The sequence below is a fragment of the Triturus cristatus genome, chromosome 3_2 (genome assembly GCF_964204655.1).
Source record: "Triturus cristatus chromosome 3_2, aTriCri1.1, whole genome shotgun sequence".
NCBI classification, from domain to species: domain Eukaryota; kingdom Metazoa; phylum Chordata; class Amphibia; order Caudata; family Salamandridae; genus Triturus; species Triturus cristatus.
Window position 1 is genome coordinate 944,179,142 of NC_140584.1, and position 25,636 is coordinate 944,204,777.

At 45.1% G+C, this 25,636-nt stretch overlaps 1 protein-coding gene across 3 annotated transcripts in view; it reads left to right on the forward strand.

The window, feature by feature from the left end:
• The window catches only part of USP32 (ubiquitin specific peptidase 32), a 1,392,279-nt gene that overhangs the window by 699,032 nt on the left and 667,611 nt on the right, over positions 1-25,636 (forward strand). For all 3 annotated transcript variants that reach the window (XM_085649438.1, XM_085649439.1, XM_085649440.1), the window contains one exon: positions 21,929-21,991. In XM_085649438.1, the coding sequence (XP_085505564.1) occupies positions 21,929-21,991 (63 nt within the window). The remainder of the gene's footprint in view (positions 1-21,928; positions 21,992-25,636) is intronic.

A 25,636-nucleotide genomic window follows, 5' to 3' on the forward strand; every position in this document is an offset into this window, starting at 1 on the left:
TGAGCAGATTCAGAGTGTCGTTGGTGTTGTAGGGTGCTCTAAACAAGAGCTTCTGTTCTTCTAAACTTGGGAATTCCCCATAATTATATATACACTGAAAAAAACAAACGATGACAGGAACGTTATAGTTGGGCTCAGTGAAATTCAGCTGTTCTAGTTGGTGAGCGAACTATAACTCATGCACTTGCAATGCACTGCTTATGACCTCACATATTACATCACTTATGGCATGGTCAGTGACATAATCGCACTTAACAGAGGCGAAGAGTAACAGGAAAAAGCAAATCTTGCAGTCTAGGATGCTAGAAAGTGGGAAAAACAATAGATTTTATAATACTGCCCTCACACACCCGAGAGTGTCATGCTATCATCATTGGGCCGCATCATACACCAAGGTGCAGACCAACACCTTTGGTGGAGCGCAATTTTTTAGAGTGAATGATGAAAGATTGTGGTGAGGGTAGAGTATAAAGACAGAATAGTTAGAATAAACACAAAATTGTGCTTCTCGAAGAGAAAGACAACAGATAGTCTCTCAGAGTCGAGGGACCAAAAGAAAAGCAGAAAGAAATTTAAAACTGTCTAGGGGTTGACTCTCGCACTTTTATTCTTGTCAACCTCTGGCAGGGTTAAAATGAAGAAAATGGGGTATCCAGGGCAGGTAACGACCCTATAATCCCCCTGCTAAAACCAACATGTTTCTGCCAGCCATTTGCGTGCCCAGCCGGGTCACTCTGGCATTCATCAGGGTGTTGGTCCCTTTGGTGTACCCCTTGTCGTGTACTTATTACCTTAAACGTTCGGGACAGTATACCCGTTTCGCTCTTTTTGGAAATTCCAAGAGGAAGAACATATCTATAGAAGGAAGAGGAAAACAGTGGATAGTCATGCCCTCTCAACCTCTTATTCTAAAAATGAAACATAATTCTATGTCCCACGCATCCTTCATATGTGAACCATGTTCACTCACTGCAGCCTATTTCCCAGCACACCCAGTAGCCAAACTGTGGGAAACACTCGCATCCTGACCCTTTCACAACAGGTTCGCTGGTATCACGAGTCACCTCTTTTTTTTTTTTTTTTTTTTTTTTTTTTTATATAGAAATTTGCCTGGTGTACATAGTAATCCAATCAGTCATTACAAATAAACCAATGGTAGAATATATAAACATTCTCCTCCAACCGAGCTAATTAAGAAAGAAAAGAATTACATAATACAAAATCAGAAAGTAACCACAACATTAGTCATCAGTTTGATCTTCTCCAGCTATCAAGAGGAGCCCACATATTTCTACCCATTTCCCTTATTTTTTCCCCCTTTTGATCATATAGACAAGACTCAATATTATGTATCGCTAAAAACCTGGACATCCACATTTGAAAGGTTGGGGGGGGAAAGATCTTTCCATCCTGTTGAAATAAGAATACGTAACACAGCAACCGATACAAATACCAATGCTTCAGCAGAGTTAGACAAGTCTGCTTTGCTATCTACACCTACCAACACCTGCGTAGAAGATAGTACAATTCTACATTTTAACAATCCAGCCAAAAAATCAGAGATTTCTCTCAGTATCAAGGATAGCTTATCACAATCGAAAAACATATGTAATAAATCTGCTGGGCCAGTCTGACACCTAGGGCACTTATCATTCTCCACCAATCCCCACGAAAACAATTTGGCTGGAGTAAAGTACAAATTAAACAGTGTTTTAAAATGCTGTGCCCTTAAATTAGATGAACGTAGCCATTTTTTATTTAATATAAGCGCTAAATCAAGGTCCACATCCGGGCTGTCTAACTTAATGGATAATGCATGTTCGGTTTTTTCCATATCATCCTGTACACCCTCCATGAGATGATTATAAATATGTTTGATTTTATTTCCCCCTTTCCCTACGTAATCCAATAACGGGCAGCGTGTAGTAACAGTAATTTTCGGTCTGATTGCCTTTAACAACCGAAATACCTGACTATAAAAAAGCCAGTGAGTTGGTGGTATCCCAAATTTGACCTGGATTACATCAAACCCAATAACCGCTCCACTTTCCCACACATCCCCGATGGTCTCGATTCCGTGCTCTTTCCAAAATTGATAGTGCATACCTGTATCCAGATGTGGAAACAATTTAGAATTCCATAGAGACAAATATGTGTTAACTTTAGGAATCTCTAACAACTTTTGAATAGCTTTCCAAATCCCCCATATCCCACTTACAATCTTGAGCCTCACCTTTGAATAATATCTACGGTCGACTTCCATCAATAGTAGCCCTACAGCCTTCTTCCCCAATAAAAGCTCGAATATAGTTGGGGGGTCCTGACTGTCTCCCTGAATCCCTGGTAAATTATCGTTTAATTGGAATAAAATTGACATTTGAGCTAACTGGGAAGAATAATGATACAATCGAAGGTTTGGGAGGGCCATTCCACCTCTATCGTAAGGAAGGGACATGAACATCAAAGATCGTCTTGTTTTCCCATATTGCCATATGAACCTATTGAAAACTGATTCCAACTTCTTCAGTAGTTTTTCCTCTAGCAGGAGGGGGATAGCACGAAACAGATAAAGAACCTTGGGGAACATTGCCATTTTGAGAACATTCACCCTCCCCACCAAAGATAGATGTAGAACGTCCAATCTTTTTAACTCCGCTTCTATTGAGCCAATAAGCGGACCGTAGTTTTCTACATTAATCTTGTCCACTGCTGCATTGATCCTCACCCCTAAATATATTGCAGAATCAACATATCTATTATCTGACTTAATGATGTTATTTGTACCAATAATCTGGGTCTTCCCCTCTTTTAACAAGTACCCAGATCTTTTGCCAAATTCTCTTGCCAGCTCCACTAGTGCCGTCATCGCCTGCTGTGGATGAGTCGTAAGAATCGCCAGATCATCGGCATAAGCCAACAGCTTATTACTATACCCATTAACGATCACTGGGCGAATCAATGGACAATTCAAGATTCTATAGATCAGAGGATCTATAAATAGCGCAAAGAGTATCGGGGAGCAGGGACAGCCCTGACGAGTGCCTCTCCTGATCATAATTTTCTCAGAACTCTCCCCCATCACCGAGACCCTGGCTACCGGATCTTTATACATGGCTCTGATAGCGTTAACTGCTTTTGTACCGAATCCTCTATCTTCCAGAATGCCCCAAAGATAGTCCCAGGTTACACGATCAAAGGCCTTCTCTGCATCGAGGAGGATCATGGCCATCTCGTCCCCCCTGGCAGCGTGAGCGTCGAACAGAGCGATTGCTCTCCGTATATGATCTGTAGTGCCCCGCCCAGGCACAAACCCATGCTGCCAGGGGGATACAAGACCGCCAATAACCCCCCCAACCTTTTGGCCCAAATTTTAGAATACAGTTTAGTGTCTGCATTAATGAGTGATATAGGCCTATACGAGCCTGGGTTTTCTTTAGGTTTGCCTTTTTTATGGAAAATAATTACATTTGTCTCTTTCCATGAATCGGGGATAATGCCTGTACACAGGATACCGTTTAACAAATCCAACAAGATAGGAACTATCTCAGGTTCAATATTCTTATAAACTTCTAGGGGGATTCCATCGGGGCCTGCAGCCTTCCCGACAGCCAGCTCATGCAAGGCATCCTTAATTTCCCTTTCAGTAATGTCTCTATCCAATTTTTCCCTCAGTGATTCATCAAGAACTCTACCTCCATTATCAAACTCACATCTTTGATGATCTTGCTGATCGATAGAGAGATCCTCACAGTCATACAGTTTTTGATAAAATTTTTTAAAGACCCTGATGATGTCTTGAGGCTCAGAATAATTTTTACCATCCTCTTGTATGTTTGAGATTACATTCCTCGTTCTATCCTGTCTTATTCGTAGGGCAAGAATCCTACCTGCTTGCTCGCCTGTCTCATAGCGCTTGGCCTTGAAAGCCTGATACTCACCTACCTCCTTCTCTGTAACTAATCTCTGTATATTGGCTTTGATAATAGTCAAACTTTTTGCACTTTCCGAGCCATCTATTCCATTTCCGATATCCCTCACATGAAGCTCCTCTGCTTTGATTAAATCTATCATTAACCTTTCCAGCTCCAGTTTATCTGCTTTCTTTAAATGCACTGAGCAGCTAATTGATTCCCCTCTAAAGGCCGACTTAAAAGTTTCCCACACGACATTCCTTGAGGTACTATATCGATTGGCATCGAAGAACTCCTTGGTCCATTTTAAAATATGATCTATAAATCTATGATCAGATAGTAGTCTTCTTTCGAAGGTCCAATTGGTACGAGTTCGCCCTGCCATAACTATACAACAAGAAAGAATTAGAGGATTGTGATCGGATATTGTTCTGGGGAGCTTCTTGATACCAGCCTTGCACAAAGCTGACGACGAAATAAAAAAATAATCAAGTCTGGTATACTTTTGAAACGGGTATGAAAAGTAAGTGTAGCCTGGGTTCTGTAATTCCCTAGTACCCCAAACATCCTCCAGCCCATGAGATCTTATAAGGGAGGAAAGAGCCCTAAAAACCCATCACGAGTCACCTCTGTGTATATGTATCCTAATAGTGATCCGAATAACACCCCCAAGCTATCGATAAAAACATGCCCTGTTCAGTACAAAAATGGGATGTCCTCTTGGAGACCAATCAGAGAGAGACTACAGACAGGAGTATTTGTGTGACCACATACAACACAGTTTCGAACAACCTTAAGAAAATCATTCATAAGAAGTGGCAGATTCTTAATTCAAATGGACTGAACCAACCTGTCCCTTTATTTGCATTTAAGAAGAGTGCGAGTATTAAGAACATAATCGTGAATACTCGCCAGAGACTAACAAGAGAAGTGGGTCACCTAGGTTCGTGCCCACATTTTTTACCCCCGCTTGTTGGGCATTATGCCTGTGGATCGTGTAGAGCCTGCCCCTTGTCAATTAATGGGAAAAACATTGACATTGGTTTGAGGAGTCCGTGGGAACTTAGACAGCACACCACATGTAACACTGAAAACGTCATTTACATTCTGAGGTGCCCATGTAATCTATTATATGTGGGCATGACAACACGAAAAGTAAAAGTTCGGATTTTAGAAAACATGAGCACAATACGCTGTGGTAAATCCAACACGAAACTTACTGCTCACTTTTTAGAACAAAAACATGATGAGAAAGACTTGAGGTGGCTAGTGGTGGACAAACCCTTTATTCCGCAGAATGTGAGTGACACTTCTAGCTTCCTACTACTGAGAGAACAGAGATGGGTAGAGCGTGTGAAAAGCCATACCATAGGACTAAACGATGGAATCCCATGGTTCCAGTTGTATGGTATCACACAATAGGATTTGATATAATGAATATAAGATCTGTATCGATTCCGAAGAAAGGAAAAAAGAAGAAAATAAGCTTTCAGTCTTTTAAGCACACTGCTCTCTTACATATGCTAGGGACACTATACCCTTAATTAATATTCGCGAGCATGATGAAATACGAGTATATAAAAACCCTCCCCGCTTTTCCTCCAGAACCGAGAGAAATACCTCGAGGTCAATTATTTTGCAAAGAACCGATAGATATTCAAAGATGGCCGCCTTGAAATCAACTTGGCAAGAGAGCATCTAGAAGGCCTCTTTCTATCGCATGGATACAGCGAGGGTGCTGGTTAACGCGTAGAAGGGGCGTGGTTGAGCGCGCCTATACGAAAACAAGGTTCCCCGGTGTTTAAAAAGGACTCGAGAGAAGTGCATCACATCGGCGGAGGACTGACGAGGGGAAAGAGGAACGAGTGCCTCTTTGGAGTAGTAAGCGTTTATTTTTTTTGCGTGAGTGGGACTAATGCTCTATATGCACTTAATTAAGTGCATTGATCGCTCGAAAGGAGAGACTGTGTGGGGACGAATAAACCGCAAGTATTGCGATTATTGGGCAGTCGTCTTTACAAATTCTAACTATCGCCCGGAATACACGAGGGTGTGAAAGGCAAGGAACTAAAATACTCAATAGGTCCTTCGACTAAAGGAGTAATTCCAAAACAAGCATCTTTGTAGCATACAAACGAGTCTTTCTTTCTTAGTCACTGACCATTTTTTTCATGCAGAGTGTGACGACAAGAGCACCCGCCCCCGCAGTCCCGGGTTTAGAACAATTTTCGTAAACCCTTGTGAGTATGTCTCTGTTAAATGTATAGATGGGCACACAAAAGGGGTGACAGAGACCACGAACATGGGGTGTGACATAGGTTTTTGTACTGAACAGGGCATGTTTTTATCGATAGCTTGGGGGTGTTATTCGGATCACTATTAGGATACATATACACAGAGGTGACTCGTGATACCAGCGAACCTGTTGTGAAAGGGTCAGGATGCGAGTGTTTCCCACAGTTTGGCTACTGGGTGTGCTGGGAAATAGGCTGCAGTGAGAGAACATGGTTCACATATGAAGGATGCGTGGGACATAGAATGATGTTTCATTTTTAGAATAAGAGGTTGAGAGGGCATGACTATCCACTGTTTTCCTCTTCCTTCTATAGATATGTTCTTCCTCTTGGAATTTCCAAAAAGAGCGAAACGGGTATACTGTCCCGAACGTTTAAGGTAATAAGTACACGACAAGGGGTACACCAAAGGGACCAACACCCTGATGAATGCCAGAGTGACCCGGCTGGGCACGCAAATGGCTGGCAGAAACATGTTGGTTTTAGCAGGGGGATTATAGGGTCGTTACCTGCCCTGGATACCCCATTTTCTTCATTTTAACCCTGCCAGAGGTTGACAAGAATAAAAGTGCGAGAGTCAACCCCTAGACAGTTTTAAATTTCTTTCTGCTTTTCTTTTGGTCCCTCGACTCTACATTAAAACTCTTGAGTGTAAGATATCAGGTTGACTGATGTCTAGCTGCGCTTATTTACTGGGTCGTTTCTTGTAGGTTTAAAGGCTCTTTGGATGTCCTGGTCCTCTCTGAACAAAGGTACATTAAATGGAAAGTCGTTTAGTTGCATACAAAGACTATAGGTGTCTAGTAGTACTAAGTCTCTTCCTGTCTTTTTAGCTTTCTAGGTCCTGATGAGAGCCCCGAGAACAGAAGGGGCTTGAAACGCGTCGACCTTAGTTCATTGGCCATAAGAATCTCAAATAACTTTCTGAAAACTTGTACATGTGTATCACGTTGTCAAATATGGTTCTATGGCCTTGTTGAAAATATTTCCTATCTTTGATTGAATTGATTTTCCAATGTTATTTTGTGTGTGACAGCAGTTTGTGTTGAACTGCGCAGTATGGTATGCGAATGAATGTAAGATATGAAAGATTGGTAATGAATAGAGTGTGTCAAGAATGAAAAAGTTTTATGTGTTCACAGCTATATTTTTGTGATATTTGTTTGAAATTCGCTTTTTGAAGTCACTAAAAAGTAAAGTGCTTTATTAAACAATTGATGAAACAAAATTTATTAAATAGACGGATAAAGTGGTCTAGTGGTTTATGTTGTTTGCATTCAATATATTCCCCCGTCAAATAATTGCGGTTAGAAAATCTTGGTTCAGTATTGGTAATTTTGGTGATATTTAAGTAACCCATGCAGCAAATAATCAAATGATCAATTGAATAAAAACCATACAATTAGCAACTAGTTTAAGATTCCTTTGTTGCTATTTGAGAACTTAGAAAGTGTATCCTCATTTGAGCTTTCTCGAACACTAACCATAATTTCCATGAGCAAAAGCCCTTCCCCCCCCCCCCCCCCCCCCCCCCCTGCCCCTCCTTATTTTTAAAGGAAATGCTTTAGGTTTTTCAGTTTGAGTCTATCAAGATGACTTCACTTGCGCCACACCTTTGTCATAAATACTGTTTGTTAGCACTCTAGAATTCCATCTGGACACAGTGGGGAAGTAGAGGGCAGGGGCACGGAACAGACAATGGAGAGTAGGGAGAACTGAGGAGGGGCATAGGCAGCAAACTTACCAAGCTGGTCAGGTGGGAGGGGCTGTGGCTGAACCATTGACCATGAATGGCAGGGGAGAGGGTGGCTGTGATAGCAAGCCACCCATGCAGGACAGGCGATAAAGGCTTTGCAGCACAACGAACGATGTAGCGGAGGAGGGAGGGGCAGTGGCAGCACAATGGACCATGGATGGAAGGAGGAATGGGGCAGGGACACAGAGGTTTTGACATTGGGGGGACCAGAGGTAGCTGGCAAGAGGCAGCAAGCTGACCACGCTCGACAGGGGTAATGGCAGGACAATAGACCACACAGAGCAGGTATGAGGGTAGTGACAGCACAATGGACCATGAATTGCAAGTGGGAGGGGGCACGGGGACGCACACTGACAACAGAGGGCATGGCCAGTAAGCTCACCATGCAGGGCAGGTAGGATGGGCAGCACAACTTACCATTCAGGGCTGGAGTGAGGGGCCAGGGCATGGATTCGGACAACAGATGCCAGGAAGAGGGGCAGCAGGAGTAGGTGACAACAAGCGAACCGTGAAGAGGGCAATGTGGAGGGGCAGTAGCAGTACAAAAGACCACGTAGTCAAGAATGGAGGGGGAAGGACACAGACGTGGACAATGAGGGCGGGGTGGCAGGGGTAGAGACCGCAAGCTGATCACTTATGGCAGACTGGCAGTGGCATGGGCAGAGCAGTAAGCTGTCCACACAGGGCTGGTGGGATGGGGCAAGGACATGCAGATGGTGAAAAGCAAACAGGCCGGCATAGGCATGGTCAGCATAATGGAGGGCAGAAGTAGGGTGCAGGGCCATTCATGTGGAGAACTGAGGGCAAGGGTGGGTGAAAGTGTTGGCACACTGATTAACAAGGAGGGTAGGCTGCCATGGGCAGGGACAGGTCAGTGGACCACGGAAGGCAGGCGGGAGGGGGCAGGGACATGTACAAAAAATAAAGACATTACATTACATTACATTGCATTATTTTGCCTTTTTATAGGCATATAATATATATACACACACACACACACACAGACACACACTCACTGTTTTGGGCTAATCCCCACAAACATTCCTTAAAAAAAGAATAAACAATTACCTACCCCATAACCCTAAAATCACCCTTACCGCCACTTACCTCTACCCACCCCTTAACCCTGCGGGGTGAATAGCATGTGGGGGTAAACATTACTGGGTAAATGTTACATATAGTAGGAAATTGGGTTACTGCTTGAGGTGGTGATACCCTACTCAAGCTGCAACCACAACTTCTGTCAGGGTGAATTCACAAGCCAACCCTAACTTAACCTGTGTTTAACCCTCTGGTAGCCTGGCACATGCAGTCTGGCTTAACTAAGATGCAGTTTCTAAAGTATATGTGCAGTACTTCAAACAGTAATAAAGTGAAAACCAATATAGAAGAATAGAGTAAAATGTAATCAATTATTTAAGATCAAAACCACAAACATCATACAGAACCGAAGATAAGTAATTTCCAAGGTGTAAGTGAAAATAGTGCCTAGAATCACAAAGTGCCAACCGTGGTTATCTGGTCACACCGATCCGGGCCAAAGTCATAAGTTCAGGCTGACCACGATGGAGCACGGTACAGATACAGGGACCAAGCTAGGCCCGTTGAACACGACCTTAAATCCTGGTTTGCTGAGCATTCTGATATCCTGCATTGAGGATGAATCACACAGTGGCGGTTCCGGCTGCGAAGCAGAGTCCTGCGTCGTTGAGGATGCAGTCGACTGGGGCTTACGATGCGAAGGCCTATGTCGGGGATGCGTCACGCAACGGCGGTTCCAAAGCAGCTGCGAGAAGATGCATCGCAATGCGGCAGTTCTGCTGATAGAGCACATTCAGGCCCACCTCTGAGGCTCCAGGACCGAGTTGGCACCACTTGGGGGTAAGATTCACAGCTGGCAAGAGTCCAGGTGCTGGGTTCATGTTGGTTAGAGCCTTTTTCTGTTCCTGAGGCCCTGATCAGGAGGCCGGCAACCTAGCCCTTGGAGTCACTCTGGGATTGTTTGGTGTTCAAGATGCAGGCCCAGTCCTTCTCACTCAGGCAGCAGGGCAACAGAGTAGCAGTCCTTCTTGCAGAGCAGCACATCAGTCCTTCTAAGTCTTCCACAGATCCGGAGGTGTACTAAAGAATTGGGTCTGAGGGTCCATTGTTTATACCTGGTACCCACTTTGAAGTAGGAGAAGTTTCTTGTGGCTTCCACCCACAGAGGTGCTTGGAATTTCCAACTCCCTGCCCTGGGATCACAAAAGACCAATTTCAAACCCTTTGGTGTGTGATCAGGCAGAGCCTTTGTCATGTGTAGTGAAAGTTAGCACTTAATAAATGTAATAAGGTGACCTCATGCTATTATATGGGAGAGGTTGGCCTTGCAGAAGTGGAAAATGAAATTGAGTTTTTCACTACTAGCACATGTAAATGTTAAACGCACATGTCTAACTTTTTAAATACACTGCACCCTGCTCTATATATATTAAAAACGAACGTTTAGGCCTGGCAGAAGGTATATTTTGCCAGGTCGAAATGGCAGTTTTTTTTTTTGGTGGTTTTTTTTATAAACCGATTTTATTTTATCATGTCAAGTGCAATGCAGAGCTCTGTAACCCAGAAGCTTTCTGCTACAGTATAAGATGCTAAATAATGGCATTGACATTTAGAGTATACATTTTCAGAAAGAAACAATAAAGCATGAACAATATAACTTCCCCTCCTCCCCCATTGCACTATTTCGACATTGCATCCCAAGCGTCACTCCCACACCCACTGAACTAAATGAAAGTTTCCACTGAATCGCGGGTCCCTCTCCACAGTCCTCAATGGTCATCCCGAGACCGTGACATCCACCGAGGAAATGGGCTCCAGGTAGAGACCTCGATAGTCCGCCCATCGCTTCCAGATCTTTGGATGTTTTTTGGGATAGCCCCGTGCCTTAAATGTTGGAATCTCCAATCCCATGCATAAATCAAGACCGTTCTTCCATGCTGACAAAGAAGGCGGGGCCACTACTTTCCACTTCTGTGCCTTCTCTCTCTTGGCCAGCGTGAACCCCAGCAATATTAGATGATGTTTATAAATATTTCCCCCCGATACCCTTCAGTATATGTAGACTTAGGCGAGTTGGGGAGTTCCCACCCCAACACCTCTGCAAGACAAGAAAAAAACCCCTCTCCAGAATTTTGTGAGTGCTGTGCACTGCCAAACCGTATGAAGTAAGGTGCCCTCCTCCCGACCACATCGTAGGCATATTGGGGATACAACTAGACCAGCCCTCCACAGCCTGACCTTGGTATAATACACCCGGTGTAAATAATTAAATTGAATTAGATAGAGCCGCATCCCGAGGGGAGGCCAACACCTCCATCCAATCATCCCTATCCAAAGGGCCAAGGTCTCCGTCCCATACCTCCCTGAGTTTATCTAGTGTGGTAGGACTATTTGTCACCAGGGACTGATACATTTTGGAAATTTTATGATCTTGGAGGTCTTCCATAAATACCTTGGCTTCAATGGGGCTAAAGTCAGGAACGGACTTGAGTCCCGTAATGCTGGGCTGGATGGCATGCCTAAATTGTAGGTATTTATAAAATTAGGTCTTCGGCATCTGATATTCCTGCTGGAGGTCTTGAAAGGACTTTAGAACCATACCCCGTATCACATCCCCTAAGGTAGAAACACCTATGTTGTCCCAACCTCAAAAGCCCGATAGGACAGCCAATTGTGGCAATCTTCCATTAAACCACAGTGGAGTCTCCTTCGTCAGTTTGCCCCACCACCCCATCTTACGAAGAGCCTGCTTCCAAACCTGCAATACCACCCTTGTAGCCGACAGCAAAGAATTACGCAGGGATGCCGAATACAAGATAGTATGTAGAGTGGTGCCCCCCATGCATCTTCGTTCCACCGCATACGCGGGGTCTGTCCTGTCCCCATACCACCGTTCCTTCTGTATCAATCGGTGGAAAGCAATATAATCTGATTGGGCATCCGAAATGGCCAACACCCAACAGGATGTCGACTGAAAGCAAGTCCGCAACGCCACTCTGGGTGCCCTTCCCGCCCACAGAAATTGACCCAAGGCTGAATTGATCTGACAAAACCACGACGAGGGGATGGGGTATGGGTGATTCTGCAATTGATAAAGCAAACGCGGTAACGATACCATTTTGAAGATGTTCGACCTGCCAGGAATGGAGAGGGGCATGTGCGACCAGGCTCTCAACTCCTCATGCACCGGCGCCCATACAGGAACGATATTTCTGTCCCAGGACACACTTGATGAATCTGATAGGAAGACTCCCAGGTACTGCACTCCCACTGTAGTAACCTGCACCGCTGATGCCCAAGGCCCAAGTCCGCTTTCCCCCCCCAATTCCCACAGGGTAGATTTGCAGGGGTTCAAAGACAGACCCGACGACTCCCCAAATACGTGCATGATACGAAGCAGCCTTGGCCCCGTCCGGTTAATATCTCTTAAAAAGAATAAGTCATCGTCAGCATATAATGTAATGCGTTCCGATAACCCTTGTGCCCACTCAAAGCCTGCCACCTGTGCATCCATCTGCACCCACGCCACCAATGGCTCCATTGCCAAAGCGAAAAAGAAATGGTGACAATGGACAACCCTTCCGGGTGCCCTGCCCAATAAAAATTTTGTAAGGAGTGGACCCTGCAATACGCACCGATGCTGTAAGGTCCGTATATAACAATTTTAAGTAGGACAAGAAGCGTGGACCCACATTTAAGCGGTCTAGAAGGACAAATAAATAGGTCCAACTAAGAGAGTCAAATCCCCTATCCATATCTGCCATCTGAAGTGCGGCTCGTTCGCCCAAGCCCCGGATTGTGGCAATGGCGATGTGCGCTCGGCGAATTTGATGGTGTGTAGCTCTCTGGGGCAGGAAGCCCGCCTGGTCCGGATGAACCAAGTAAGTGATATGGGAGTGGAGGCGGTTGGCCAGTGCTTTAGTCAAGATTTTCGCCTCCACATTCAATAAAGAAATGGGACGATACTAGGCATGTTGGTCTGGGGGTCGGCCCAGTTTGTGGAACACGACCACCTCGGCATCTCTCCTGTCATGCGGGAAGCATTCACGATCTCTCGCCTCAGCCAGTACCCTAAGGAAATGGGGCCCCAATTTCATGAAATATTTCCTAAAAAACTCGCATGGATATCCGTTAGGACCTGGGGCTTTGCCGGAGTTCAAATCTCTCACAGCTGTACTCAGCTCCTCCTCAGTGAGTGGAAGATCCAATTCTGCACGAGCCACTTCAGAGAGGGCCTTGGCACAAACGATGAAGTAGCTTACTAGACTTATCCCCCCATTGCTAGATCCTACTACGGGACGCCAGCCATGTCAATCGGGTTTCGTCCAACAAAAGATCAGCATAAGTCTGTCTCGTCATCAGCAACTGGCGACGCATCAGACCCCCCCTTCCTCCCTGCCGCACCGTTCAAGTTCCATAATATGGGCCTCTGACCTCAGTAGTATCTCCTTACTGACTCGACGTGCCGCAGAGCAATACGATATATCTATTCCCCGTATAGTTGATTTCATTGACTCCCATGGGGGTTCGGCCGCATCTACCGACCCAACGTCAAGGTCCAGGTACTGTTGAATTGCCTGCCCTATATGTTCTCTATACTTATCATCTTGCAAATTCCAAGGGGAGGGACGCCATCGAAAGGGTGGCCTCGCAGGGCCCAACTGTATCATAAGAACAACCGTAGAATGATCTGATTAACTCCTTGGGAGAATTTCTGCAGTTCCCACCCTACCAGATGGCACGAATATATTATCCAATCTAAGAAAATGATTTGTGTACTGCGAAAGATAAGTATATCCCTGCTTCTCCCTGTGCAACCTATGCCAGGGATCTACCCAGCCCAATCCTGACACCAGGGAGTGTAGTTTGGTGGTTTGACGAACAATGTGTTGCCCTCCCTGTCTCCATCTGTCCCTGGTCATATCCTTCACATCATTCCAATCTCCCCTATGATTGCCAACCCATCAGGTATATCCGCCCACAGGGACGTAAGGCGCTCAACCAGTGTCCAGGACAGCGGTGGGAGGGCGTATACACTGCCCAATACCACCTGCTCCTCGTATGCAGTGCCCCTAATGAAGACGTACCTCCCTTGAGTATCCACCCACATCTTGGAATGCTTATAAGAAACCCTTCCGGTGGATGAGAATGGGAAACCCACGGGATCCCCTCGTGAACCCAGAATGGAACGCTTGAATATAACCATATCTATAAAGAAATAGAGCCTTTGTTCCCATTAAATGCGTCTCCTGCACCATCAGGACGTCTGCCCAATAGCGTTTGGCCTGCTGAAGTATTGCCCCTCTCTTCACTTTGTCAAACGCTCCTCTGACATTCCAACTCACTATCTGGAAAGCTCCTGCATGGGTCCGCAGCCTATCTGTGGGGACCGCCATCGATAAATCATGTGACATTAGTGTACAGGACAATAAACGACCAGTAGGCAGGCAGTGACTCTAAATGATAGTGACTAAGTGCAAACAAAAAGCAAGAATATCCCAAGTTGTAATACATAAAACAATTATCTTGTGTGCAATTAGGGGCCCTGTATAGCAGTGTTTCAGTGCAAAGATTTAACATAAACACCCCAACTACCCACCCCCCTCCCCAATACCTCAAAACAGCTGAAATATCTGTCGCGGTGGAGGTGGCATGCGGGCCCCAATGGGAGCCCCCCGCCTGCCCCGCCAATGGTTCCCCTGAAACCTGCCCATAGTCAACGGGCGTTCCCCCGTACTATTGTCAAGCGAGGGTACTAGCCACCACTCTTGCTTCGTCGGTCAGAGTTAATAGTCTCAAGTGTTCCCAGCTGGAAAAGTCCTGATGTGACTACGAGGCCGGATTCCCCGGCAGAGGCGCCGAGGCATATCTGCCAGGGTCACTACGGGGCCCTGAGCGGCGTCTGGATCTCGATCTCCTGGTCCCCTTAAGTTTAGACTTGGGTGGCTTACGAGCAACCTCACTGGACAAGGAATCCGATTCCATCCTGGGTGGCGTGTGTGACTGGACCTTTACTATTACATCCGTCCAGTTAAAAACATCTTCTGGTGACTCAAAAAACAGGGTACGAGATTGGTATACCACTCTCAGTCTGGCGGGGTACAAGAGAGCATACGGAAGCTTCAGCTCTCGGAGGCAGGCCTTAGCCACCATAAATGACTGCTGTTTCTGCTGAACCAGTCTCGTGTAGTCCGGAAATACAAGGACACGGGTGTTCTCGAATTGTAGAAGTTATTTAAGCCTGGCCTGCTTGAGAATGACGACCCTGTTGACATGATAATTTAAGATCTTTGCAATGACGGGTCTCGGCCAGGCTCCCGGGGGCTGCTTCTGCACAAGGGCCCTGTGCACCCGTTCAATGATGAAACAACAAGACATTGATTCCGGGGGAAGCCAGCTTATAAGCTACCTGGTCAGGAACTGTTCCATATAACCCCCCTCACATCTTTCAGGGAATCCCACAAAGCATAGATTGCTTCTCCTGGCCCTGCCCTCTGCATCCTCAACACGCAAAGCCAGGCCTCTGGTAATAGTCTCCAGTGACGCCACTTTTTTTTTTAAGGTAGTAACAGAGTCCTCCAATTCCGGGACTCTGTTCTCACCCTCATTGATTCGCTCCGTCTCGTTCCGCAGGTCCTGTCGTAGGAGCAAGACTTCGGAGCCCATATCCAATTTTAGCTTCCAAGGCGGCTCTGGACTGCGTGATTACCGCCATAAGTTCTGCATTGTCTGGGACGCCACCATGTGCGCCCCCCAGTTCAGTTGCTGAGGCTCCTGGTCAGGTGTAGCGAACCAGCGTTCTCTGTTAAGCAGAGCCTCCTGTCGGCTTATCTTTCATTTTATGGCGTCTAGGGACTAGTCCAGCAAGATAGACCCCCAGACTGGACCCCAGGCACATCTATGCTAGCAAAATCCAGGGCGTGCAGGCCTTCCTTCACGCTGTCTCACTCTATGATGACTGGGTCCAGTATGAAGACTACTGAGGAGGCAGAACACAGGCGGAGACCTCCCGCCAACAAGACGCACCGACCGCTAGCCCGGTCGCCTCCGCGGACAGTCGTTTCCCCAGCCCCCCTAACAGGTGTCTCCTCCTCCAATGGTCCGAGATAGTGCTTTCAACTGCCCGCACTGGGATCCACTCAGGCAGCCTCCACACCGCGTCTCCACAGGCTGCCTTTGCCAGGGAGGGCACACGTGTGCCAGGGGTCGTCTACTATCTGCAGGGGCTGTGTGCAATTCGTAGATGTTGCCGCCTGTGGCCCAGAGTCTGGCTCCTCTCACCCACTTTGCCAATATCCCCCCAACTCCTGCTGGCCAGGATCATTCAGGGCAGGGCTCAGGGCCGGGGACCCCACTACACACAATGGCTGCCTCGTCCCTCCACAGCGCCGACCCCAACTGCCTGTAGGGCCCAAGTGTCCCGCTACTGGTCTCTTCACAGCCAGCTCACGTACCACAGCAGGCGGCAGAAAGCAAAGCGCGGGCTGGCTCACCAACACCCAGTCCAAGCGTTGCGCAGTTTCGAGGGCCCCTCCACATGCAACCCAGACTCCAGAAGGTGCCGCTTCCACCTCCGGTCCCCACGAGACCGTCCAATCTCCTCGCGCGGCTCGATCCAGCCACTGAGATCAAGCGAAGGCACACGGGGGGGGGGGTATGGCTTGAGGACAAAGGCACTCACCGGGCCGCCTCCGATCGCCCCAGGACACGCAGGCACAGCAACCGCCGCTGCACTCGCTCCAAGTCCACCTCCAAGAGACAAATCAATGTTCCACTAGCTGCTCCCCACTCGGAGCACCACAGTGCTCCGCACCCGTCGCTTGCTGCTTCGGCCTCCGCCTAGTTGGCTCCACCTCGAGCATCCAGGCCCGCACATAGCGGTTGTCGCCTCAAAATACCGCGGTCTCGGCAAACTTTTAGATTGCCGCCTCAACTGCTGCTGGGAACATTTAGCGAAAGTACGCCCATCGGAAGCAGGATAAATAGAGGATATTTAAGACGGGGTCAGCGGAGCTCGCCTAATGCTCATCCACAGTGCTGGATCGCTAGGCCACGCCCCCCAAAATGGCAGTTTTAATACTTTAGAAACAGGCTGTAATGGCAGGCCTAAGGCAGGGTTAAAAGCTACTTAAGCGGATAGCACAGTAGATTTTGGAGGAGAAGCAAGGTTCTTTACACTAGCCATCGGGTTAAAAGTTAACTTCAGAACCCTCTTCTTGCACTTGTATTTGTTAGTAAGCAATTCCAACTTAAATTTTGGTCTACCTTAGACATCCAAACTTTATTGAAGGTGACATTTTGTAGGCCTTTGTGTAGTCAGCATATTGTATGGCATGTTATTATCTGATAGGAGTACTCTGAAGAGTTCTATTTAGAAGTTGAGGATTACTAACGGAAAGCTTAACACTGGAGAACTCTGAAGGTCACAAGGATATGTTCAGATCTCTTGGAGTTCATCTAGACTTAACGGGAATGTGTTGCTTTTATAGACGACAAACCATTGTAGAACTTCTTGTTCTTGTAGGGGTGATAATGCGAGGGTCTGCCAAGAGGTTAAAAAGGTGGCAGCTATGGGCTGCTGTTATCGGAGATCTGAAGGATTCTGTCAGCTATCTGTATGGTTGCTTTCTCTGTTCTGTGTTGTGCCAAGCACTTAGCCATTTGATAAGATGTTGTTAAGACTTGGGAAGCTATGAGACATTTAAATAAAAAACATTACCCTGTCAGCGCCTTCCTAAAACTCAGTAGCATATTCAGTCAGTCAGTCAGAAAACTTTATTTCGGCTATCAGCCATAAAAGTTCATAAAACACAATAAAACATGTACAATAAATATAAAGAAATAATACAAAAAAAGTAAAAATAAGAACCTAAAAACAAGCACATAAAAAAGAGCACTGTGTTAAGGGTGGATAGTGCCACAGGAATTATCTTAATGTAATAGCAATCGTCTTCTGATTAGCCACATTGAAAATAAAAATTTGGCAATCACCGTGACAAATAAGGGAGAAGGGTCATATTTCAACAACCTAAACAGGTCTCTATAGTTCCTAGCCCCCAGTAGCATATTGCTTTACGAGATGCTGCCTCTCCCAGCAGGGAATAAAATAAAACAATGCTGCTGTGATTACCCCATCCCCCTCTCTCTCGCCAGGTGAACCTTGTGGGCCTAAATACATATTTATTAGTCTCATGAAAAATATGCGTGATTTGGATTTGTAGTGGGAACATTCTCCCACCATCCTCTGGTACCTGCCACCACATTGGTAGATACTCTCAGCTGTCCAATGAGCTGTGGCCTTGGTCTTTATCCCAGCATATGAGTCATATGAAAACTTGTACTGTCTGCTTTCTTTTGAAGTCAGCAAGTAACTCATAAATTGGATAAGCACTAATTTGTTTGTGGTTCTTTTGGTGCTTCTACTGGGAATAATTAACTTGTGCACTTGTACTTCAGTTATAGAGGAATAATGCTTTTGGGTACTTTGTCATTGTTTCATTTTATGACCTGACCTTTAGAATATCTCCTAAGACCTGTGGCTTCTTACCACTATGTTTTATTAAGATGTCTTTAAATGCCATTTCAAACCTCTGATTTTATCAGTACCTTCTTAATGGCAATTGTCAGGGCCTTTAAGGCAGCAACTTTCCTCCTTTTCTTAAAGTTCTTAGCTTTTCATTTTTGTAAAGAAATGCCTCTTTTTTTTTTTTTGCCTGATCACTCCAACGATTTTGGTCTGATGCATTGGTTTTTCTACGCTAAAGGTGAACTGAGACCTGCTACACAGTCCCTGGTGCCATTGTTCTAACTGTCGAAAGGTTTATGTCTGATTGTTTCACCCCCAATTGACATAAGTTAACTCACTTATAAGTCCCTAGTATATGGTACCATGGGGCCCAAGGCCTGTGAGCTAAATTGTCTCTTGTGGACTTAAGTGCTTATTGTGCCATCACAAGTGTGTCAAAGCGAACTATGACTCCCAGTCCACCATTTCTGGCTGGCAGAGCAGGTTTCGACCACTAGCTTGACTTTGCCATTCAAAGTAATGACAAAGGATAAACCTTTCTTTTTAATATTGACAAGTCACTCTTAAAGTAGGCCTACTAAGTCCTAGAGACGGGGTGCATTATATTAAAAACGTGGGCATGTGGCTCTTAACTTTACATGTCCTGACAGTATAATCCCTACATTGTCGTTTATAATGTGGAGTCTAGTAGCCCTCTGGCGAGTTACACTTTGATCACTCAGCAGTGAGAACTTCTGCATGGGACTACTAAATATGATATTTCAAGCTATAAAAATAGTCGTTGCATTAAACCCGATGCTCGAGTCAAATCTAATTAAACTTTTGGACAAATGTCAGCTTAAGTAAGTAACCACTTGTTGCCCTAAGTTTTCCAGTGAACGTGTGCGGTTGCTGGTCGTGAGGTGTGAATGACACTTAGGAAGGAACACAATTGGCCTGCTGTGACCTCTCCCTGGCAGGGAGCCCAAACAGGGTGTGAGCCCAAAAGGAAAGCAGCCTTTGAAGGGTACATTGTTGACACACACAGGAAGGGCTGCTCTTTTGTTTTGCAGAAGGGTTGGCATCATGGACAGAGGTGGGGGGGGGGGAATAATTTTTTCTGTGGGCTTGTAGCCTCAGATAGCCATACCTCTGGGATGGACTCGGGAGCTCCATATACCAAGAGAAGGGGTCTGCCATTTTGGGAGTGGGCAGAATGGTGCATTCTGGGCTAGCTAGATGCCACACTTTGCAGGAGGTTGCCACTAGGTGTGGGCCGGGTAGCCCATAGGCAATTCGTTGCCGCATCCCACAAGAGCACAAACTGAGCATAAAAGTGGCACCTCTGGCTCCCAGACCTCAGATCACATCTGTAGTAAAGCGAGGACCGAAGGACTGCTGTATACCCAGCAAAGGGAGGCTGCATCAAGGACTGGATTGCACTTGCTGAGAGAGAGGATTGTTCCTGTGGTGTCCTGCTCAAGGAAAAATAATCTCGAGCCTCTGAAAGAGTCAGCTAGCTTACTTTCTGTTACATCTACAGGGTATTAAAAGCTGAAGAAGCCTGCCCATGTCAGTTGGTAGTCAAGAATGTCTAACCGCACCTGCCTGCCATAGTACAGCCTGGGACCCCGTGTCCCAACCCTGAAAATTTGCACCGAGTCTGCTGGACCAGGGAGAAGCAAAGTGTGCAGTTTGGTTGCCCAGCAAGGAAGTTATAGCCATTTAAAAGGAACCGCTGGTTTTGCTGTAACTGGAGACCTGTAGCGACTGGTTTAAGTCCTCACTTCACCCGGACTTTGAGGAACATCGACCCCTGTATCCAAAGTTGCCCCACCATCTTCTTGGACCGTGGGTTGGTCCCAGGAAGAGCCTCCGGGGCAGCATCCTCAGTATCCGCCAGTATCTTGTATCCATTGCGTCAGGACCACTTCATTAAAGTATATGGTGATTCGGCCAGAGAGCCTAGAACTTGACTGGAAACTGCTTTGACTGTGAGGTAACTGTCCAACTGGACCTCTTTGGCCTGCTCCCTGACAGATTTGGTCATCCAAAGCAGGACAGAGTAGTAGTTTACAACTAAACGTTTTACAAAGTTTACCACTAGCACTGTCCATTACAACGATTTATGGCTTTAAGTGAAAAAGCAGTGATTTATTGTTCCTTTGAAAATTCATATCTCCAGAACCTTCTGGTGGAGTTTTGTCAGTGAGATGTCTAGTTAAAGATGAATAAGCAACCTATCTTATAAACTTTTGCTGGGTCTTGATTATTTGTTATTCAACTAATTTGGTACTTCTTAATGCTTTACACGTATTACTTTGATAAAGCCACAGCTACCATTAGAAGAAGGTAACAAGCTTTCCCACTTTTGTACTATTCAGATTTCTTCATGAAGTGAATGACCAAGGATGGCACATTGTAACCACCTGTGAGAGCCTGAACAAGCAGTGCAATGCACTCTGCTCTGCTACAGCTGACCCTGAAGCAATGTCCAAGTTACAAATAACACCCTGTTGCCTCTTTTGCTACATCATATTTGCACCCTGCTGTATCAGTTTAAAGTACTTTTTTGACACATTATACATCCTCTTCCCCTATTTCGTTATCATTCTTAACTTATTTTGGATACCTTGCTACCTCAATCAACCTTTGAAGTGCCAGTCTCTCACTTAGCCTTGTTGCTTTGAATTGCTGACTCCACTGATTCAGCTACCACCCAGATGCCTCTACACTTGCACCAGTCCTTTCCAGTCTTCCCCGCCACCAGGTCTGTGATTTGTCAGCTGTACTCAACAGGAGATTCTTGCATACCAGCACAGAGCTTGGCTAGATCTATACTGTTTTGTCTAGGTAATGGGCCCTCAGGTTGGCATAATAGAATCAAGCCTTACTGTGTAGTGGTTTCTTCAACCTATCTGCCGCCTCCCCATGCACATTCATTCGTGCATGCTTCTGTATTTTTTAAGTTTCAGTGTCTGAATGAGATCTATTGATGAAAAGTATTGGGTATGGAGGATGTAAGAGATGTTATTTAGTTGCCTAAAAGAAATTGAAGATGAATGACAAATGAGCCTATGGTTACCACAGATATCAATAAATGTTTTACCTAATTAATTGTTGAGATTCCATGCACAAATATGGCTTGATTTCTTCTCATTGTTAGATTTTTAGTTAAAAAATTCAAAGGGACCTTCGTGTATAATAAGATTCTTAGAAAATGAAAGGCATTGGTTATGCAAAGAGTGACAAATGAAAAACTCAAATATTGTAAGGTGTGGCACGGGTACTACTGTATGAGAAACCTATCATATATGAGAACTACTGTGTATTAGAAAGTTAATTTACTTTTTGACAACAAAAATATATTTTAACAATGACTGCAGTGCTTACTAACTGGAGATTTCTGTATTTTTTCTAGGAATTACAGATGGATTTTTCTGACATCGTAGATAACATTTTAAATACTCATGACACCACCAAGGTAAGCATTTGCTCAGTTTTTCAGATTTTTGTTTTTTTACAAATGCATACATTTTTGGATCCTGAGTTTTTACTCTTGGGGGGTTAATACAAATAATTTCAGCTGTAAACTTCTTTCCATTCATCCGAGAAGTGTAAATGGTCGCGTACAAATATTAATTTTTGCATTCTCAGTTTCTTGAAACTAACTCTTGAGAGATCCATTTTTTGCAAAAGGTCTCCAGTTTAACACCTGTCAAGATAGATTTTGCCAATCAGTCAAGTCGGGTTGATTTGATGGCTTTGTTCAGAGGCTGTTCTGAATTCACCTTTCACTCTATATATATTGATTCCCATTACTCCATCTTTTATATTTCAGGTTTACCATCAGTTTAACAAGTACATGCAGACAATGTATTTAAATTTCACTTGGACATAACCCAGATATACGCAATACCATGCTTTCATAGTTCAAGCAAAAAACATCCCTCTTAAGAAAACATTTTAGCACAGAATGCTAGTCCATCATAACAGCTATTCCTCCTAATATTTGCAGCACAATAGTTGAGATCTTAAGTAATGTGAGAGATTCATGGCAAGAACATAGGTTAGACAAGGTTTCCTATATTACGTGCCATGTATGATCAATAGTTGTACATTAAGATAATAGTGGCAGGATGAATTCATGTCTCAACCCCTATATATATGGTGATGGGCCTCTGTTTCAATGCCACAGAGCCCACTTCCTTCTAGCTTTATTTATACCTATCACAGCCACTACAATTGAGAGAAAAAAGCAAGAACAACAACATTATTTAACATTTTTCTATAGTGCTAAACCCCAAGAGGTAAAGAAGTGATTTATATAATAACATAAACAGTGGCACAAAAGTCACATTGGACATTGACTTAAGGTTTTACTTTAACAAGGGAACAGTATGAATGAGAAAAATCACTGATAATGATGAGAAGGAAGAGGAATGGGGAGTAGAAGGGGGCGAAGAGGGGAACAGGGAAGGAGAATGTGGCAGATAGTTATGATATTTACTAACGGAACCAGAATTGTTGTGGTATACAATACCGCACTCTGTGTAGTTCCAAACATCACTAGTTTGCTCACTCCCTGGGCCAACCATCCTAGAAAGACCCAAACAATCTTGAAAACTAAAAACTATTGGTGGGAGAAGCACTCCTTAACAATCATTTAATGAAAGATAAAGCCCAATTCGAATATGATATTCTCAATACCAAATAGAGAAAACACACGTTAACTCAACAAACCTAATATCAGTATTTTATCATATAGAGCAAGACATCACAAATTGCTTGCTTTCTTAGATAAAAGTCATTCTTTATTTTCCAATTCTGCAAATCATTCAACGCAACAAACAGCCAACGCTTTTCATCACACAACCTAAGGATGTCCTTCAGGGCTGTTAGTGCCTCTCCCATCAATAGTTTTTCGTTTTCAAGATAGAGTTATGATAGGAGTGGGGAGAAGCTAAAGAAGAGGCATGAAAGGCATGAATCGCAACAAGGGAAAAGGGGTGAGGTGGAATGCAGAGAATGGAGTAACAGGCCAGAAATATGGATAAGGGGCAATAGAGACTAATGGGGAGGGTGGGGTTAGTGGGAAGGGGAAGAGGAAAAATTGAGTAAGGCACTTGAGAGCAGGGGAAAACTTGAAGAGCAGAGGAGAAGAGGGCAGGGGGAAACAGATGTAGAGGAGTGGAGGAGATGTGAAAGGGTGATGAGGAGGGGATAAGTGTGTAAAGAGAGGAACAGAGCAACTCACATTTATTTTAAAAACATGGCTTTTTTGCCATTTAGTTATTGCATTGCAATCATACATGAAAGAGCAAGAGCATCCACATAAAATACATAATGATGCGCATCCTAGTAAATTCATCTTCCAGCCTTTAACTTACTACCTGTACCCGGCCAGTTAGTCACCAATAGAAGCTTCAGATAACTCAAGGATCATTATACATTAACAAGGGACTCTTAGAATAGTTTCGTTTACGGTGAGCTTCAGATTACATGTGTAAATAAACCCTGTCGTTTTCAGTTGAGAATGGAACAAACATATACATTAGTACTCTGTAATGCTCCATGTAATCGTTGATACCCGGTAGTTGTGATTGTAAGCACACACATGCCTCAGATAGCAATCATGTCTTTTAAACTTGCAAACTAATACAACAAAATGAAAATCAAAAAGAAATCATAAGGTCACCTAGGGGGTGTAGTAGGCTGTAGAGAAAGTCATGTCAGGAGATCTAAAACATTTACGTATTGTCTTGCTGGGGTATGGGTTTGGGAGAAGGGGCTACCACATCCATTCCCTCTAAACTAGCTGCCTCCTGTCAAACAGAGACTCCTTATCTAGGGGGTTCTACAGTACCCTCATCCGATTTAGTGTTATTTATCATGCCTTCTAGTGCTGCATTGTGTCGATTGTCTCAGGCTCCCAGCACCTCCGTCCAACATGCTGACAATGGGCAGCACCTTATTTCCTGGGCATCCTCCGTAAATAAAGCCCTCTCCTCTGGCCCATTTATCAACGTCTCTTTCCCAGGCCTCGACTGTGGGGCCCGCCCCAGCCCTCCATTTCAGAGCTATGCGCCTTTATTGCTTAGATCAATGAAAGGTCCACATATATAGTGCCTACCTTACAGGCTTTGGGTCTGGGAAATAATAGCATTAGACAGGTTTCTGCCATGTAAGGGCGCAAGCGTGTTAGTACCTCATTTACCATGGCAATTACAGCACCCAGAAATCACGCAACCCCGGGCAGTTCTATGTCATATATGCAAACCTGGCGTCCGGTTCCTTGCATCTAGGACAAGCTGTTGTTCACCTCATACATAACCTGCAGTCTATGGGGGGGTCCAGGTATATCATATATAAAGTAGGTAAAGTAGACATATTTGAAGTTAGCGTTTTTAGAAATGTGTTTAGGGCTCTCCGTGCCTTATTCCATTCTGTGTCTGTTACATCTCTGCCCAGTATTAGTTCCCACCTTTACCAGATTCTCTTCAGTGGTTTCGTGATCATTTCAAGTTGGGCTCTGTAGAACCACTTCACAAGATGTTGCAGGGAGCCCAGAGATACCAGCGTCTGTAGATCAAACATAGGTATCTGGTGCCCGTCCACTCCCAGGCCAGAGATCCCTATATGTCCCTATACGTCCTTACCATGGCTTGATAATTCAGAAATTGGCTGTGAGGCAGGCCATATTGATTAATCAATCAGCTTACTTGTAAGCACGACTACGCACCTGTAAGGGTCTCAAAGCGGTTGGTGGGGGGCGGCAGCTGGTCCCCCAGGGGCACTGTGGTTCAGTCGAAGAGCCAGGTCTTAAGGTCCTTCCTGAGTTGAGGCAGTGATGGTGATTGCCTGAGATGGAGAGGCAGGCTTTTCCATATCTTTGCTGCGAGGTAGGAGAAGGCTCTTCCTCTGGCCGTGGTCTTGCGTATATGAGGGATGGTAGCCAGGGCAAGTCGAGCACAGATATCTGGTGGGTGTGCGAGACGGTGGTTAAGTTATGCAGGTCCCGCGTCGTGTAGACCTTTGTAGGCGTGCGTGAGGAGCTTGAAGGTGATTCTTTTGTTGACTGGGAGCCAGTAAGGTCTCAGATGGCCGGTGATGGGGATTCATGAGATCG